At 56.3% G+C, this 18,846-nt stretch overlaps 1 protein-coding gene across 1 annotated transcript; it reads left to right on the plus strand.

The window, feature by feature from the left end:
• The first annotated feature begins 3,178 nt into the window (after positions 1 to 3,178).
• TRIOBP (TRIO and F-actin binding protein) lies at positions 3,179 to 17,880 on the plus strand. Its single transcript, XM_058022717.1, has 14 exons — positions 3,179 to 3,214; positions 6,841 to 6,897; positions 7,243 to 7,311; positions 7,720 to 7,809; positions 9,415 to 9,524; positions 9,974 to 10,529; positions 11,123 to 11,233; positions 13,198 to 13,345; positions 13,843 to 13,954; positions 14,423 to 14,582; positions 14,912 to 15,025; positions 15,320 to 15,406; positions 16,282 to 16,439; positions 17,126 to 17,880. Exons 1-13 carry the CDS (start codon positions 3,209 to 3,211, stop codon positions 16,435 to 16,437), a joined length of 1,776 nt encoding a protein of 591 aa, XP_057878700.1. The 5' UTR covers positions 3,179 to 3,208; the 3' UTR covers positions 16,438 to 16,439; positions 17,126 to 17,880.
• Positions 17,881 to 18,846: the final 966 nt, after the last annotated feature.

The raw sequence follows: 18,846 nt of genomic DNA on the forward strand, positions 1-18,846 counted from the left end.
TGCTACATGCTTCTCTCTTTCATTCCCCTTCTCCCTCTTCCCTTTAATCCCAGCTCTCCTGTCATAGATTGGGACCCTTGGCTCTTAAAATGCAGCAGCACTTTCACCCTTAGGGTGCAAGAGGCTTCTCTACAGTATGGACTGGCTCCATGCACAGGCATGCAAGTGCTCTCTGGGGAACCATTTAACCAAATCACCTGCCAGCCCCAATCCGATCTTGTTCTGCTCACTGGCACTCTTTTAAGAGGATCCCTGCTCTCTCTCCCCTGTGACCCAGGGTCAGCGACTCTCCTGGCCGTTCGAGCAGCGCAGCAGAGACCCCAAGGAGCCCCGGCGTTCCCCCAGCCCAGCTCGGCTCCCCGAGAAGGCCAGCAGGCCCCGGGGGGACTCCCCACGCCCGGCCAGCCCCGCCTGGCTGCTGGAGAGAGGCAGCCGCAGCCCGCGCTCCGCAAGCCCGGCCCGCAGGTCGGAGAGGAGGGCAGTGCAGCCCGGGAACCCTCCCTGCCACAGCGAGAAAAGCTGGAGAAGCCGAGGGGAGCCTGCCCGCCCCCCAGGCTCAGAGAGGGGCCGAGGCACCTGGCAAGCAGGGGGTATACGGCAAGCACTGGAGAAGAAGAGCCGGGGGGATTCCCTGCACCCCGCAGGGGCTGGGAAGGGCTCAGGAAACGTCAGGCTGAGCCGGGCAGGGCCACCCCCACGGGCCCTCAGTCCCGGGAGACGCACAGAGAGCACAAGGAGAAGCCAAAAGGAGATCTCCCCTCCCAGCTTGGTGCAGGGCGCAGAGAGGCAGAGAGTGAAGCCTGGGGAGCCGCTGCACCTCGCAGGGCCCAGGAAGCCATCGGAATGCAGCTGGCAGAGCCTCCGGGAAAAGGTGACCTCCTCGCAGCCCTCAAAGGGCACCAGCAGTGACTGCAAAGGCCGAGGCAAGCCCCTGCGCCCCACAAGCCCAACACGACCCCTGGAGCAGGACTGGAGGGGCCGGGGCGATGCCCACCGAGCACAGGTGTGGGAGAAGGACTGGAAGCGCCAAGCGATGCCCGTGTGCCATGCAAATGTGATGCGCCAGCTGGAAAGGGACTGGAAAAGCCCTGCTAGATTTCTGGAAGGAGGACTACGGCCAGATGACAGCTGGAAAAGGCCTGAGAGTCCAACACAGGATCTGGAGGAGGACTGGAAGGGTCCCGAACCTGCACGAGATGCACAGAGCCCTGAGAAGCCATTGGAAACTGACTGGGGGAACAAGAGTCTTCTCATTTACCATGTGAGTAGGGCAGGGGCCAGAAGTGATGGGGACCCTGCAAGGCCTAAAACTGGCAAGCACAGGCTGGGTGGGTCCACTGGGTTGCAATTCTGTGCACCCTGATTCCCACAGATCCTCCGCTTCTCCAGGGAAACTGTACTGCCTGCCTGGCACTGGGAGGAGGGAAGATGCTTTCTTCCCTGCCTCACACCAGGAGACAGATGCTCGGATATGGGAAACTGAGGTGAGGACTAAACCCCAATGGCTTCAGCTCCTGCTTTCTCCCCTGCAGCCCCAGCTGGGTGGAAGCACCTTCCCACCACAAAGCAGCACTGGCTCCTCAGGAAGCCCGCAGCCACATTTGAATGCCAGTAAGAAGCACAACAAGGTAGGGGCCAGGCCCTGGGAATTGTGAGGAAGGGCAGCTGCCCTCCTCTGGGGGTCACTGAGGGCAGGACTAGGTCTCCAGCACTTGACCTGAGCAGATCCAGCGTGGTGCTGCGTTCCCATGATGTCCTAAATGCCGTGCTCATGAGCACTCCCCTTCTCTTTGTCCTTCACCCGTTTCTCAGGTGGGGAAACTGAAGCACAGAGCCTTTTTGTAAAGCCGGAGAAGGGCATACAGTAGAACTGGGACTAAAATCTCAGTACAGCTGCTTTCCTTTGCTTTATTGTTGGCCAGTGCTGTGATGGCACCGAGGGTTTTACAGGCTTTAGTGGTGTGAAAGAAGATACAGTGTATTGTGTTGGCATTCCTGCAAAGTGGCATTGCAGCAGCTACGGGGGGCCGCAGAAAGTATTCCAGGAGCCCATGTAGCTGGCAGCCGCACACAAGTTCCTGCCTCTGTCCCCCTGTGTGCACATCACTCATCTCAGCCAGGTCATCCTCTGCTAGGACCTGCCTTTGTTCTTTACACAAGGACAAACTGCAGCCAGGAAAGAGGCTGTCAAAGGCCTCTGAAACTCGAAACGGGTGACATCCTCTCCCTCACTTCCCTGCATCAGGCCAGAGAGGAGCCCAAAGCCCTGAAATCACCCTGTACAACCGGGCCAGATCACCCCACCTGTGCCAGGTTTCTTCAGCACTGAGCTCTGGCACCTTCCCTTTGCCTTGCAGCAAGAAGCATCATCTTGGTGTGATTGCAAAGTAGAGCTTGGCATTTTGTGATGCACAGCCCCTCTCCCCTTTTCCTTTGGGACCCTCTCTAGCAGTTCCCTTTCCTGAGGCCAGCTTGCATGGCTTTCCAGGGGCACTAGGAGTTTCCCCATGACCTCCTACCACCCCTGCCACGAGCCCAGAGAGGTTCAATTGGTTGGATAAAACCGAGCAGCCCCAGGATCCAAGGCGAGGACTCCATTGTGTGTGCACTCCTGAAAATCCCTGCCTTCGAAAAATCCCAGCCTGAGAGCAAATCCTGCCTGGATAAGGGCTGGGCTCCCGACAGTCCCGTCCCGGGGCAGCAGCGGCTGAACCCGTCCCTCCCAGGGCTTCACCTCTCCCGGGCCAGCGGGGCGGGAAAGGGACACGGCTCGGCCCCAGCATCGCCCCCGTCCCGTCCCGTCCCCAGCGCCCGGGGCCGCCGCCCCTTTCCGTGCGGACCGGCGGCCTCGCCCGCCCCGGCGGCTCCATTGGCTGCGGGCGGTCGGGGCGGCGGCGGCGGCTGCCATTGGCCTGTCCGGGTCCTCCCAGGAAGTTCTTGGGGGAGGAAAGAAAAGTTTTTTGGGGTGGTTTTCTTTTCCCCCCCTCCTTTCCTTTTCCTTTTTTTTTTTTTTTTTTTTTTTCTCTTTGGGGAAAAAAAAAAAAAGAAAGAAGGAAAGCGGCGGGCGGGATCGCGGGCGGGCGGCGGAGCGGGCATGGTGGGGCCGTGGGAGCCGCCCGGGCGCTGAAGCCGCCCCGCCGCCCTGGCTGCGAGCGCCCGGCCCCGCCGCGACCCCGGCCCCGGCCCCGCCGGCCGCGGCGCCCCCGCCATGACGGTGAGTCGGGACTCGGGTTCGGGCTCGGCGGGCCGGGGTCGCGGGGACTCCTCCGGAGCCCGGGGACAGCCGGGGCTGGGGGGCGCGGGGACCCCGGCTGTCAGCCGCCGCCTCCGCGGGTCCCTGGAGCCGCAGCTCCCTGGGGCACTCTGGCCCCCGACTCGAGGCTGGCGGTTCTTCCTTGGTTCCCTTCGCCATCACCGCCGGGGTCCCCCCGAGCTCCCCGTGGCCGCTCCGGCCCCGGTGGGCACCACCCCACCGCGATAAGCGTGAGCGTGGAGCGGGCTGAGCCCACGGCACCTTTGACCGCAGTGGGATGCGATATCGGTGTCCCCCCGGGCGTGGGGAGCTCCGGCTCCCCGTGGGAAGCAGATGCGGTTTGGGGCAGGGAGCATCCATCCCACCCCTGGGGCGAGCTCTGCCTGGCACAGCGGCTGCGGCCGCCAGCGGGGTAATGGAGGTGACAGCTGGGCTGTGCCCGCGGCGCTTCGCACGGCGGCGGTGGGAACGGGAGAGCCCGTCTTCCGCTGGCTCTTCTCACCGCACGTGTAGGTTCGGGAGCTGCATGTGTGCTCCAGGCTGGGAGTGATTTTGCTTTCACCCAGCTGAGCTGGAGCGGTTTTGCTTTGTGTTTTGGCCTGGGGCCCACGCCTTATGAAGTGGGTTCCCTTTTTAGAGGAGAGGAGACATTGTGTTTTCCGGGAGGCTTGAGAGCCCCTTGCACCATCTCCCGGAGGTGGGAGCAAGCAGTGCCTCAGAACCTGCATTGCTGAGGAGATTTTGGGAGAAGCAGGAGGCAAGGTGATGACAAAGGCTGGTGATGAAAGGACACACCTGACTATCCTGCTTGGACACTGAGCTTTCTCAGCCTCCCGCAGCCTCTTCTTCTCCACTTCTCCATCCTGGCGCCTCAATACCACCCGGGAGCAATTCCTTTGCTCCCACCCTGTCCCTTTTCCTTCTTTGGTGTTTACATTCTTCGGATACTTACAGCCTGTTATCACCTTCCCTGTAGCCCTTCTTCAACCAGAGCAGGCAGCTGCCGCTCCTTAACCTGCTGTTACAAGCCAGTCTTTCCAGAAATCACTCATGTCCCCAGCTACCTGAGACCCCCTCCAGTGCCTTTACCTGGCCAGCTGTGGGGCTGAGAGTAAAACTCTGATGGGTATGGATGCAACTGGGCAAAATCACTGCCACCACCTCCCAAGCCATCCCCGGCCCCGAGTGCAGGGCCGTGCGTTTTGCCGGGGGTGCATCCTGCCACATCATTGCATCTCTGGCACCCGGATCTCTCCCAGCAGCTCGGCTTTCCTGGATGTTTCCTCCTCCCACTGCTGGGCCATTTCCTCTGGATGAGGGGTTCTATTTGAGCCCCACACTCTTCTCTGAGCTTTTTATGCTGGGGGAGGAATCCCCCACAAACTGGATTTGCTTGTGGGGAAGGGAAGAAAAGTGGCTTTAAGCACTTGGTGTATCAACTGAGGCCTCTACTTATGGCACTGACCCCGCTGTGACAAGAATAGTTCCAAGACAATTCTATAGAGCTGCAGCTTCGTGTCTAAGGCTGGCAGGGAAGGCAGAAACCCTGTGCAGTTTGCCTGCTTGGGAAAAGCCCTCCAGGGGAATTTTCTGGCCCCAGCACTGCATTGAGGGCAGCAGTTTTGGCAGGACTTTGTGGCAGTTTTTCCAGCAGCATGCATCCTGTTAATATTAATTATTTTGGCACCTAATGCTTTGGGATTGTAAATCCTCAATGAGACCCAGCTGATCTGTACAACAGCCCCCCTGTCTCCCTGTATTGTTTTTCTGCCTCCATGGAGCCTGCCCATCTCTCTCTCTTCTGTTGAGTGCACGTGCGTCCCAGGAGGGGGGTGGTTGTACTTTGATGTTTTGTCTCCTTTCCTTCCCTCTCACCACTCTGAATTCAGAGCTGGAGCTTAAGTCACCGGACTGGAAGGAATAACGGGAAAAAGGGTGGAGCTGCTGCCACAGAGAAAGAATTAATTTTTGGGGTGCTTTCTCAGGGCAGCAGCGGAGCCACCACAAATCTGGGTTGATGGGGGTGCATTAATCCCCCTTGTCTCCTATGTGCCAGCAGTGCCTGTCACCTCAGCAGGAGGTGAGGTTTGGGAGCCCCCCATGTCCTTTCGCTCTGGTTTCCCTCCCTTCCCAGGGAGCCCAGGACTGCCGGATGCTTCTGGCCAGGCCTGAAGCTGAAGCAGGCGGTGACCTCCCCTTGGCAGGACTCCTTGCTCCTGCTTGAGCCAATAGCCAGAGCGCCAGGGTGGGCCGGCACACACTCTGCTCCTGCCGCCCCATAACCTTGGGTGTAACCCACGAGCAGCAGCTCAGGGAGATGAAAGCAGGGACAGGCTGGGCCTGGCTGGACAGCCAGGGAGCTGGGCTTATGGGGCAGCTGTGGCTGGCCACTGGGCTTGTTCAGGGCATGTGGAGCGGCCATCGGCTGCTGAGCCACCTCCTTCTCTCCAGCTCCATCTCAGCTGGTGGTTGTGACATGTGGGGACTGCTGGTGGCTTCCACAGGACTGGCAAGTCTGGTGCTGGACCTCTGGGAAGTCCAATTCTGGTACCATCACTTCTCCAACACCGTCCTTGCCTGCTTCGGCTGTCTGAGAGAGGGCAGGTTGGCAAACTGAGTTCCATGGGAGAAGAGGCGTTCGACTGAATTCTTTGATGGTGCAACTTCCTGGGAGCTGGCAGGGCTGGGAGGAGGGACCAGCTCGAGCCTGTTTGGCTGAGGGCAAAGCTAGGGAGAGAGGTTCCCCTGAGTCAGCTCTCTGGTGCTCCACCTTGGGAAGAAGATAAACTGGTTGGGATGCTGCAGCAGCGACGTGAGGTTAGGAGGAGGCAGAGAGTGCATGGAAACTTTGTGGCACAGGGTAATCTGGGTGAAATTCTCTTCATCCTTATCTTCTGTGGCTGTGGCTGTGGCTGGGCAGAGGGCAGACTCTGTAGTGGGAGGGAGCAGACAGAGCTGGGTAAGAGAAAAACTCTCAGAATCTCAGAAAGGGTTGAACATTGGAGGGAGAGGGGAGAGGATCAGGCACTGACTTCATCTCTACCCTGGGGCACATTGTTTAAAGTCAACGTGTTTTCACAGCTGTTGAATTGCCTCCTGTAGGTTTTTGGTGAGAGCTGAGCTACTATGTTTTTAATAAATGATTGGTGGTGAAGTTACCAGAGGGACGTAGCTCTGGGGCATGGACAGCCAGGGTTGGGACAAGGCGTGTCTGGTTCTTTGTGGCTTTGTCTCCATCTCTGAGGCAAGCTCCATTGGTGGTGGTGGAGCACTCCCTTCTGCCCACTCTCTTTGTCCCTGCCTCCCCCTCTCTGAATAAATACCTCTGAGGCACCTTGTGGAAACCTCTTTGCTGCATATTTTCCTTTACTTTTTTTAAACCTCTTCCCTTATCTCCTGCTTACAGGACTGACTGCTGCTGAGAGCTATGCCCAGTTTTCTTTTGCCATAGGGTTGCATAGCCCCATGAGTTTCCTAAAAGGCTATTCCCATTTTTGTTCTGCCACAGGAGACTCACCTTCCACCCCTGGCATTGAAAGCCCTTTTGTGGGTCACTCCAAGACAGTAATTCTCTGTTTTTTTTCCAGCCGGATCTTCTCAATTTCAAGAAGGGATGGATGTCCATCCTGGACGAGTCCGGAGAGGTAAGCCTGAGACGAGAGTCTTCCTCTTCCCCTATCCCCTGCTGCTGGAGAGCCCTGGTGAGCCAGCTGATTTCCTTCCTCCTTGTTTACTGAGGTCTCTCCTGCTGGGAAAGGCAGTGGGGAACTTTTGGGAGGTGCCTTGCTCGGTGTGTGGACACAGAGGTTCATCAAGCGCCTCTCTCCCAGCTGAGGGTCACAAGGGGGATCTGGGAGGGAGGAGGGGGAAGAGAAGGCCGAGAGGTCATAGTGCAGAGCGTCCCTCCTTGTTCCTACACTTTCCCTGGTAACTGCCTGTCCATTTCCCTCCTGTCTTTTCCCTTCCCTCCCCCTGCCCGACGCCTGCAGTGGAAGAAACACTGGTTTGTGCTGACCGACTCGAGCCTGAGGTATTACCGGGACTCGAACGCAGAGGAGGTAAGCGTGGCCAGCCTTCACCAGCCCTTTCTTCCTTCCTGGCCAGGGGCAGAGGAGCACAGCTCTGGCGTGACCAGGGACAAGCAGCGGCACCATGTCCTCCTGAGGGATGGCTGAGGTGCCAAGCTGTTCTTTGCCAAGGGGTGATGAAGAGGATGAAGGCAGGGTGGCAAAGTCTGGGGGGGCTGTCAATGGTGGGAGGTGGGGAGAAGGGCTGTTCCTGTGGCTGGGTATGCGGGATGCTCTCCATCCGTCCATGCTGCTGGCAGCCCTTGGGTTAGAACAGGCCATGCTGTGCTGGGGAACTGAGCTGAGCCTGGCTCCCAGGGAGCTGGGGGGTGAAGGCAGAGGTGGCCTTTCTCAAAGCTGCCTGTGCGCTGATGTCCCAGCGGGTGGCTGTGCTTGCAGGCTGATGACCTTGACGGAGAAATTGACCTGCGCTCCTGCACGGATGTGACGGAGTTCGCGGTGCAGCGCAACTACGGCTTCCAGATCCACGTGAGTGCCGGCACTGCGCGCACGGAGCCGCAGCACCCAGGGGCACGGGGGGACGTGTGCTCCTGCCCGTGCCGAGATGCTGAGAGGCAATTCGTACAGATCCTGTGCCAGCTGGGTGGCCCAAGGTTGTTTTATTGGCTCAAGGGGGACAGTGCTCTGGGGCATCAGGGCTGCCTGCCTGCAAAGGAAGGAAGGAGGAGGAGGAGGCTTTGCAGGGCTGGCTGAAGGCTGTACTGGAGGCAGCCCAGGAGCCAAGCTAAATGCCAGGAGTGTGTGAGTGACATGTTGGCCAAGGCAACTTTCCCACAGCTGCAGGGGGGTGGTGAGCACTGCAGATCTCGATGTAACCTGGCTGACCATGCTCTAAGTGACAACCCGTACCCTGGATCCAGCCCCAGCACAGTTCTGTCCTTGGCTATTTGTTGTAGCAGCAGGAGATGGCTGCTGAGGCAGCATGAGAAATTATATCTCTGTGGGTGTGCAGGGATGGGCACTTCATGGTCTGGGTTTCCCTGTGCCCTGCTGCTGTACACCCGTGCTGGCAGCTGAGCATCTATTGTACAAAGTCTCTGGAAGAGCTGGGAGTCTTCAGCCTGGAGAAAGGATCGTGTATGTATCTCTCTATCTAAAAATACCCGATGTGGGTTGGGCAAAAAAGAAGGAGCCAGACTTTTCTTAGTGGTCCCCAGCAACAGGACAAAAGGCAATGGATACCAGCTTGAACACAGGAGATTCCACCTCGAAATCTAAAGAACTTTTTTATCTGTGAGGAAGGTAAAACAGTGACCACAGAGACTGTGGAGATCTCCTTAGAGATATAAAACCCCAGCTGAATACAGGCTAAGACCAAGCTGCTGTAGCTGACCCTGCTTGCAGGAGTGTTGGACTGCTTGGTCTGCAGCTGGATTGCACCAGTGCATGTTTGGCCCAGTATAGTAGATATTTTTGCCCCTGATGAAAGAGGAAGAATGATGAGGAGTCTATCTTATCCAAAGGCTAATTAATTACTTTATTATACTATATTACGCTATTTTACATTACATCTAAACTGAATCTGCCAAGCACTTAATTGCACTCCACCGCACTGAATCTCATGGCTGTCAGCCGACAGTCCCGACACGCACACCTGGATTCAATTGGTCAGTTGACCAAATTGACACTCATGCCAGAATCTAATTATCAATTCCTTTCAGGTAAACAATTTTCTACTTTGTATTTTACTTGTGAGCAACACAGGAGTAGTAAATGAGATAAGAATAGTTTTTTCTTTCTCTGAGGTTCAGAGAATGTGAAACCTAGAAATATTCTTGGGAAGAATTGTGCCTTGCTTTTCTCTGTGAAGAGAAATGTAACTACAGCCCAGTGTGCCAGCAAGGTTTCTTTTGCCTTTGCTTGGAGATGGTCTCATGAAGGATCCCCCTCAAGCACCCCTCCCACCTCTCATCTGCCATCCCTCCACCTGTCCCCAAGAGCCCGAGACAGAGGGTGGCCTTTCTAAGAGCCCAGCACTGCTGTATGCGAGTGGCTGTGGGTCTCAGGGAGCAGGAGGGAGCTGCTGCACATCCACTGGGTGATGAGAGGGCCTCTGTCACCTCCCTGTTGCAGACAAAGGATGCCGTCTTCACCCTGTCAGCGATGACCTCTGGCATCCGGCGCAACTGGATCGAGGCCCTGCGGAAGAATGTGCGCCCAGTCAGTGCTCCAGATGTCACCAAGTAAGAGCTGCGCAGTGCTGCTTGTCCTCTTCTCCCTTGCTGTCCCTCTACCCTGACTGGCAGGGGCAAGGAAGGCCCCTTTGGAAATGTCACTGCTACCAGAGCAGCCCTGCCCTCTGCTCCTTCTGGAAGTGGTTTGGTTACACCAGCCAGTGACAGGGGTTGAGAACCTGATGGCTCGCTTTCTTGTACCTGCTTTTTGCCTCACCACATAAGTTTAGATTGGTTTCTCCACCAGCCTAGCTGGAATCAGGATGGATCCTTGCTGCCTGGTGGAGAAATCCATTTTCCTGGGAGATGGGATGCTACAGGCCCAGCTCTGCACTCGGGGTGGGGTTTTGTAAGGATGGGCTGAGTGAGGGTCTCAGCTTTGAGCAGTTGGCAGTGCCTCTGCTGGCATCCTTTCCCACACGGGGCCTCTCCATCACCAGTTCCTGCTCTGCTTCCAGGCTCCCTGACTGTGACAAGGAGAACTTCCGTAACTGCGTTCCCCAGAAAGGCTCGCTCCGGACGGAGGAGCAGCAGCGGCTGGGCTCGGGCTCCGAGGGGAACTCCAAGGGCAGTCCCTGGAAGGCGGATGGGCAGCGCCAAGCCTTTGACTATGTGGAGCTGTCCCCCTTGCCACAAGAGCCTGGAAGTCAGGGGTCCCTGCAGAGGACGAAAGGGAGCTTGAAGATCTCGGAGCGAGCTCCCAGGTATGAGGAGCTGGAGCGGGATCTGGCCATCCGATCGGAGGAGAGGAGGAGGTGGTTTGAGAGCCCCGATGGCAGGGTCCCCAACAGCGATGGCCCGGCAGGAGACCCTGCCCGCAGGGCCGGGGAGCAGGACCTGCCCACCCCTCCGCTTTCGGAGGAACAACGCATCCGTCTGAACGAGGAGATAGAGAAGAAGTGGCTGGAGCTGGAGCACCTGCCCTTGAAGGACTTGCGGCGAGTGCCCTTGACAACACTGCTGAACCAGAGCAAGGAGGGCCAGGGAGACACCAATGAGGCGCTGAAAAAGGAGGTAAGAGCATCCCTCCTCTCTGAAATCTCTGGGGTTCTGGTGGCCCCTAATGTGGTACTTGGCTACAGGAGGCTCTGCAGAAGAGCCTCCTGCAGAGGTGCAGGGAGATGTCAGTTCTTTCTGGCTCCTTGAGTGCATGGAAGCTTTTGGAACCTGGTAATGCAAGGCTAGAGGCCCTCTCTCAAGACACCTAGAGCATGTTTTAGTCCAGGATAATTTATTTGGTGGCACTACTTGTGTGGAATCTGTGCTTCCTGGGAGTACATTCACAGCCTTTCTTCTCTGGCTATTCCCAAGCCTTCAAGCTCTTCACCTGCCAGCCTTTGAAAGGAGCCCTGCTGTGGTGGTATTCTCCAGCATGGATCCACCTCTGAAAGCTGGGATGTCTCCTCCCTTCCTTACTGGCACTCACCAGGCTGGGGCTGGCTTTGCCAGTGCGGTCTCTTGGCAGGCTGCTGGGGAAGCAGAGGCCTCCACTGACCGTGTGTTGTCCTCCCCACCCCTAAGCCCAGGGTTTGGATGTGGCACATTGGTCAGGCCGTGGCACTTCTCCACCCTTGGCTGAACATCTTTCTCTGTCCTCCCTGGCACAGATCCAGTCACTGCGGGCACAGCTGGAGTCCTGCCGGGCCAGAAACGAGAGCCTTCGGGAGGCAGCAAAATCCCAGGGGGACAGCCAAGTGCCCCGAGGGTACATCTCACAGGTGAGCAGAGTGCCAGACCCAGGGCTTGGGGGGGTCACTCCCGTACCAAACTGGGAAATTCTGGCACACAGCTTACTGCCGAGCAGGTATTGCTAATCATTGGGTTGCCATGGTGACCCTAACTGGGACCATTTGTAATCAATGTTAATTACATAAAGGCTGGTGCACGTTGCCTGGCCTTAAAGGGGCCAGGGTTATAAAGGGGGAGACAGATAATTTGCGGAGAGGTGCAGGATCTGCGTCCCTCTTTGCATGTGAGCACAGTGCTGTCCTGGGCCGTGGGGGTGAGCCATCCCCCAGCTCAGGAGTGGGTCAGCAGCTTCCTGATGAGCCTCTGGTGGCTGGTGCTCGCCACATGTGGTTCTTGCTAACTGGGGCTCCCACGTGTCTCATTAAAAGCAGTCAGTCAGTCAGTCCCTGGGGACAGCCCGAGCCCTGAAGGTCACTTTGACAGCACAGCCCATTCGTTTGCTGGGGCAGCACGTGGGAGAGCCAGCAAAGCAGAATTTGCTCATGCTTCATCCTCTCACTTCTCTTTGTTTATTTATTTTCCCCTCTCATGGGCTGATCCAAAGCAAGCAGGGTCACATCCCTCAGGGATTTCCTGTGTGGAGGCTGCTGTTTGACCATAGAGTGGGATTTTCAGGATGGGCCTTATGTGTTGGAAGATACCGGGGCAGGGGATATTGGCAGGGCAGGAAATTGGTGCTGGTGAAGTCTGTTCCACAGGGTTGGCTGTACCCAGCAGAGATAAAGAAACCCAGAAGCCTTGTAGAGCCCAGCCCAGACAGCCCTTACCAGTCTCTGTGTAATCATGATTTAATATTTACAGCTTACAGGCCTCTTTATGGTCAAAAAAAAAGAGCAAAAGCAGTGGGGAGGAACTTCCTTATCTTCCTAATAGCTTGGCTCAAAAAGCCAGCATTTCACATCTGAGGCCAAACTTGGCCTTTCCCCAAAGGATTCACTCTCTCTGTCTGCCAAGGGTTGCAGCTGGTCCCTGCATAGATCACCAAATTGATTCCTCACCTTTTCCTCTGTTGTTCTGTGAAGCTTCCTAGCTTCCCTCATCACAGTAGAGAGGAGTAGCCAGGAAGGGTTTGCATTCACTCAGCACGTTCCAGTGTCTTTGTATGAGCCTTAGTCCTCAGTGGGGAAGGAATGGGATGGCAAGGAGCTGTTGGGGGATGTGATGATGTCTTAGCTCTCTGCTGATGTCCTTGAGGACCAGGCTATTAATCATCATGGCATAGTTTGTTGGTGAACAAACCCTTCCTGAGAGGCTCAGGGAGACACTGCCAGAATCTAGAGGGGGAGTGAAGGCATAGTGCCAAGGTGGGAACCCATTTGCTTTGCTCTAACCCGAGTTAATCATAGCACTCAGCATAGAAAGGACCATTCCTTTGGTCTCAGAGCCATCAGAAAGGAGGGAGAGCTGTGTGAGGAGGATCCCTAACCACTAGGCTGTGGGGAGGGCTCTTTGGCAGCCTCCATCATGTCACAGGGTAGTGCAGGGTGTCACTTTTCAGGAGAGGAGGCTCGGTTTTCATTGATTCCAGGGGATGTGCTTCATTTAAAAGGCAGATACTGAGATGCAGTTCCCACTGTTGATCTCTTCCAGCCAGGCAGTGCAGCCCTGTGTAGGGTTGGGACTGTGGTGTTGGGCATGTTATACCCAGCTCTTGGACCAAGAGGGATGTTGCTGTCTTGCTGCTTTCGTTTTAAGAGCTAGAGGAACATTCTTCCTCTATAAAGCACAAAGGGGTGTTGCAAGATGTGTGCCCCTGTAAAATGGTTGTGTTCATGATTAAAGTGCCACCTCACTTTCAGAAGGAAAAGACCCTCCTGGGAAGTAGTCTCACTTCTTTCAGAACGTCCTGGACTTGCAGCCAGGTGCCTGTTCTTCCCCAAGCCCTTCCTCCTTCTTTCCTCCTCTCTCTCACCTCCTTTCCTCCTCACACCAGGAGGCCTGTGAGCGCAGCCTGGCTGAGATGGAGTCATCCCACCAGCAAGTGATGGAGGAGCTGCAGAGGCACCACCAGCGGGAGCTGGAGCGGCTGCGGCAGGAGAAGGAGCGGCTCCTGGCAGAGGAGGCAGCAGCAACAGCAGCAGGTAGGAGCAGACACCAAGCTGTGCCTCTGCTCAGCTGGGTCCCTCCTGCCTCTCCCCAAAGCCTCATGCCAGAAGCCAGACATCCCATCATCTGGAGCCACACTGCTGACTGTACTGGAGTGAGGCTGGCGCTCCTTGGAGCACGAGCTCTGGTGCTTCTCGCTCCTGTGGCACTGGTGGAGATGGGGTGGTAAAGAACCTGAAGGAAATGGGGTCATGCCTCTGGATGGGTGGGAGGGGACCAGCACTTTATTGTAGGTGGGCAAGGCAGAAGTAGTAGAGAGCTCCCAGAATGCCCTGTGTTAGTCCTCTTGGCAGCGTGATTATCCTGGAGTGTGGAGATGGTGAGGAATACCCTGAGGGAAGAAGGGAAGAGGAGGAATCTGCAGAGACGGATCCGGGAACCTGCAGTGGAGAGAGCTTAGCCAGTTCTCCGGTGTGTTTTCCATGAGGCTGGCACAGCCTGATCCCCCATTTCTCACTGTCCCCCTCTGCAGCCATTGAGGCACTGAAGAAAGCCCACCGGGAGGAGATGAATAAGGAGCTGGGCAGGACACGGAGCTTCCAGCAATGCAGCTCGCTCCCCGAAGCCCTCCAGAAGCAGCACCAGTAAGAAAGCATCTCTCTCACTCCCCTTGGCCGATGATGCCGCCTTGTGCCGCTGTCACCACGCTCCATCTGCAGCTCTAGTCCTGAGCTTTTCCTCCTGCCGCTTCCCCAGCTCCCTCCTCAGGGCTAGTGGGTGCCCGGTAGTGGCTGCAGCTGTAGGGAAGGGAAGTTTGTCCCCTGCTTGGCTCTTTTCCCTATAGCACCTCCCTCATACCTATAGTTATTTCCCCTCTATTTTCTTTATGGAAAGCTCCTCCATTTCTTCTGCATGACTTGGAGCTCCAAGAAGCACCACGCTCATGTGCAGGAGTGTGGGAATTGAAGCTCAGGTTCACAGGGAACATTGTCCTGTGAATGACTAATGACTGATGTGGGCAGAGGCTGGCCATGGCAGGGGGGAAGGCAGTGCCAGGGGCCAGGAGCTGGCAAGGGGTTTGGGGCAGCAATGAGCTGGTGCCTCTTTGGCAGGTTGGACGTGGAGTCGCTGAAGCGGGAACTGCAGGTGCTTTCTGAGCAGTATTCCCAAAAGTGCCTGGAAATCGGGGAGCTCACCCAGAAGGCAGAAGAGCGGGAGCAGATATTGGAGCGCTGTCAGCGGGAGGGGAAGGACCTCCTCCAGAAAAATCAGGCAAGAGAAGGGCTTTCCTGCCAGCAGAGAGGAGCATTGGAGATGTTCCTCCTTCACAGAGCACAGCCCCTCTGTTAAAACTCCCCTATTTGTTCATATTTCTTCCCTTCTGAGATTTTATCATCAGAAAGAAAAGGATTAAGAGTTAGAGGCCATCTTAACTGTGGCGTTAAATATGGCGAGTGTACTCTGCTGGATGTAGATCTTCCAGTGCCTATGGTTACAACATGGTCTCCAGGCTGAACAAGGGCTGCCATGGGGATGGAATGGTCAGGAAAGCAAGAGCTCTGTGCCACGGCTACTCTGACGTCTTTTGGCTTTGCCTGCAGGAGCTGCAGACGCGCCTCTCAGATGAGATCGGGAAGCTGCGAAGCTTTATTTCATCGCGGGGCTCTGGGGACCGCGCCTCGCACAACAACGAGCGCAGCTCCTGCGAGCTGGAGGTGCGGGATCCCCTGGCTGCCCCCTGCCTCCATCCCCGCCTGTCCCGGGGCTCTTCTCCTCTTGACAGCTTTGGCTTGGAGCAAGCGGGAGGGGGTGACGGATGGAGCGGTGCAGGAAGCAGAACGTGGGGCTCCCCTCCGCTGCTCTCTCCGGCTGCTTGCGCCGTTTCCTGCCCCAGCCCTTCTGGCCCTTCCTTCCTCTCCCACCGCTGCGCTTGCGCCAGGGCCCGCCGGCCTTTCCGAGGCGGTGGCTCTTGAGTCACCTCTGGTTCCTCTCCCCCCCTCTCTGCCCAGGTGCTGCTGCGGGTGAAGGAGAATGAGCTCCAGTATGTCAAGAAGGAGGTGCAGTGCCTCCGGGAGGAGCTGCAGATGATGCAGAAGGTCGGTGTTTTCTGGGAGCAATTGGGCAAGAGCAGGAGAGGGAAGGCAGGGAAGCAGCAGGGCTGCATATCAGCAGGCTCTGGCTGGGTTTGATGGGATGCTCGAGACAAACTCTCCTGTTGCCTGTGCTGCTTGTCCTTGCTGACTGCAGAGCACAGAGCAGCTCCAATAGCACGGACTGGCATAGGCTGACCTTGTACAAGGGAGGAGTCACAGAGCTGCTGGTTTTCCCAGATGTATGCACACATGAGCATGGACAAGACAGGGGGCCGCCTTCTGCAAGTGGGAAACCTGGATGAAGGCTGCCTGGCATTCTGCTTCCCCTAGTTGTCCCCTCTCTGAGTGAATGGGTTTCCTTGGGCACTGTTTCTGGGTGTGCTGCTCCCTCCACTGGCAGCAGCTCTTTCAGAGGAATTATCAAATGCTCCTGCCACAGGGGAACCTGAAAGAGGCTTTGGACTTCAGTGATGCTCCAGGAGTTTATAACTTACTCACATAAGTTTTTGGCCATATAAGGAGCTGCACCCACCTCTCTCAGTGGTCTGCATTCATGGTGGGGCTATGTTTCCCATGTGGCTGCCCCACATGCACACAAGCCGTGTTAAAGCCCCCATTACCTCCTCAACCTGGTGCTATACATCCCTGCTGCTGTGGCACCAGTGTCTCTGCGTTCTTCCCTGGCCTGGTGTTTGTAAAGTGGTACCTCCATGCTCCTCTTCTGAATGGTTTTTGCCTGGCCCAAATTGGGATGGGCTTCAAACCCAGAGCTAGCTCTCTCCTGCTCACCTGCTGGCTCTTCTGCTGGGCTCACCTTGCTGCCACCCTCCCTAAAATCAGCCCGGCAACCTGCCTGACCCCTCTCCCTCCCCTGGCAGGACAAGAGATTTGCCTCAGGGAAATACCAAGACGTGTATGCAGAGCTGAATCACATTAAGGTGCGCTCGGAGCGCGAGATCGAGCAGCTGAAGGAGCACCTGCGCCTGGCCATGGCGGCTCTGCAGGAGAAGGAGTCGCTGTGCAACAGCAAGTAACGGTGAGCCTGGGCACGCTGTGGGGGCAGGTGGCTGACACTGGCTGCTGCAGGCACGTGGAAGCTGCCAGTTTCTCCTGCTCCACTCAGTTTTGAAACTTTAGGCTTAAACTCATCCTTCTCTGCTTCTCGCATCCTCTTGGCCTGCACTGCTGGCCCTCCTGCTGTCCCTGACGTTCTCCCGAGGGCTCCAGCCCCCTTTTCATGGTGCTCTTGATGCAGCCAGCACCAATCACTCCTCAACCAGGCTGCCTGTGGGAGCCAGGCCAATGCTGGCCTTCGCCCCATGGCCTGGGTGACGGCGTGGGTGGTTACATATTCCCTGTGCAGGCAGTGTTTCTGCTCCCTTCACCTTTGAAGTGGTTTCCCTATGGCAGCACAATAGTTGTAGCTCTGCATCAAAGCAGGCCCAACTAGACCCAGCCCTTCTCCCAGACTCACCTGCAGGCATCTCTGCCACAGATGGGGGGAGCAGGGGGACAGGAATGAGGGCATCCTGTTGTCCGGAGTGCTTCTGCTTCCTGCTTGTACTGGGCTCACCCTGCTCCACCAGCGCTTGCTGATGGGTGCTGAGGTGAGTGGGGGTGCAGCAGGGCACCAGACAGCTGCCTCCCCAGGGAGCTGAAGGGAGGGCATGTCTGCACTCACTGCACTCTTTCTTAACCATGTCTGCTTTTGTCTCTCTCTAGGTCTGCTCTACATTCGTTATCTGTTCTTGTTTTGTATTTGCTCCATTCCTCACTCGTGGGGAGAGGGAGGTTGAATCCCTATCCGATGCCACCTTGGCGAGAAATCCCACACACCCCCAACCTCCTCACTCCCCTCCCAAAGCTTTTTTGATGAACCCTTTTTGCCTGCATACCTGAGCACGTTGTTTGGACTGGCTCCTTACATGCACCTTCCTCAGGATTTTATATGTGAAAATTATATTTTATAGAGGAATTTTTTTCCCCATGGAAAGGAGGGGAAGAGGAGGAGGAAAACTTTTACTACATCACCGGCATTTTTCTAACCTGAAAAAGAGAGCCTGGTTTTTCCCCCTTTCCTAGCTCCATTTCCCCTGGCCACACACAGCCACCTTTGGCACATATTCCCTCTCTTCCAAATGTCTCCACGGTCCCCGTGGGATGTAGGGCAAGGACCGTGCTCCCCCTCCCCGTGCCACCCCCGGGACCTTCGGAGAAGACACGCAAGCCATAGGGGGAGCCGCTGGGGCTGTCTGCCGTGGGTGTGCTTGCCCGAGGCGGCTGAAAGAGGACACCTTGGCAAGAGTCCACATGACCGAGCTCTCTCTCCGTGGCTGCCCTTTTGGCTCCTGCAAGAACCTGCATTGGCAGGAGCCCAGAGCCGCGGGGCTTCTCCTTTCTGGGGAAGAGGAGCTGTGAGGCTGCTACTGCACCCGCCCGAGCCAACCTCCCCAGGGTGACAGCTGCTGCTGCTCCGCTGTGCCCTTCAACTTTTAACTTAATAAAATCTTCCCCTTTCGCTGAGAAAAATGTGTTCCTTGAGAAGAAGTCTTGCCATGTGGCCCTAATCCAGTGGTGACAGCTCTGTGTGTGTGTGTGTAATTTTCTTTGAGGTTTTAGTGTATAGTGACCAGTTGCTTCCTTTCTTCAGGATTTGGTGAGGAAAAGCAACAGGAGCCCCCCTGGCCAGAGAGTGAGAGGAGCCTTGCAGTGCTGTTATCCAGCAGTTTGCCCCACCTTTGGGTTTGAGGGAGAAAATAATGTGCTTCACTGCCCTGCTCCCAAAATTCCACATGGACCCTGAGCCTCATGGAGTAAGAGCTAAGCCTGGGCTGCATTAGTAAATCCAGCATTGGAAGGGTACATGGCACTGCAAATTGCTGGCAGAGTAAACCGTATATAGAGATCCTGGGAAGATGACAGAGATCATAAATGCTTTCTTCCTCCTCCTGTTTTTTTGTGTGAAGCGTGTTGCTTTTATGTCAGGATGGAGGACCTGGTGGTGACTACTACTTATTCAGCCCCATCCCAATATAAATAGGAGCTGTTGTTCTACAAAGAGATCTAATTGTGATCACATGCTGGGGCTGGAGGCAGCATCTGAAGAAGGAAAGACAAAAGGAGTCAGGAAGGATTCTTGGATGGAGGTGACATTGATGTGTTGGCTGAGAGACTGGAGCACTGTGAGACCTGGGGATGGAAGCAGGGTGTAAGAATGCAGTGGCAGCTGAAATGAGGGGTATTAGGGTGGCACTGTTTTGCTCTTTTGCCATGGTATTGGCATCCCCTAGGACAAGTGGGTGCTGGCCTGCCCTTCCCTTGGGGAGGGCTGCAGGGACTACTTTCCCTAGGAAAGGCAGATCACTTTGTTAGTCACCAATTCTGGTAAAATTAGGTTGCAGATTTTAGTCATGTGCACAAGGCCCTTGGGCAACCCAGTGGAT

Source organism: Melospiza georgiana, chromosome 4 (genome assembly GCF_028018845.1).
Source record: "Melospiza georgiana isolate bMelGeo1 chromosome 4, bMelGeo1.pri, whole genome shotgun sequence".
Taxonomy (NCBI): domain Eukaryota; kingdom Metazoa; phylum Chordata; class Aves; order Passeriformes; family Passerellidae; genus Melospiza; species Melospiza georgiana.

Excerpts from the sequence above, each read along its gene's own strand:
- TRIOBP (XM_058022717.1), top strand. Across the intron at positions 13,346-13,842 it reads GGCAGCAGCAACAGCAGCAG|CCATTGAGGCACTGAAGAAA; the intron begins GTAGGAGCAGAC and ends CCCCCTCTGCAG. Across the intron at positions 14,583-14,911 it reads ACCTCCTCCAGAAAAATCAG|GAGCTGCAGACGCGCCTCTC; the intron begins GCAAGAGAAGGG and ends CTTTGCCTGCAG.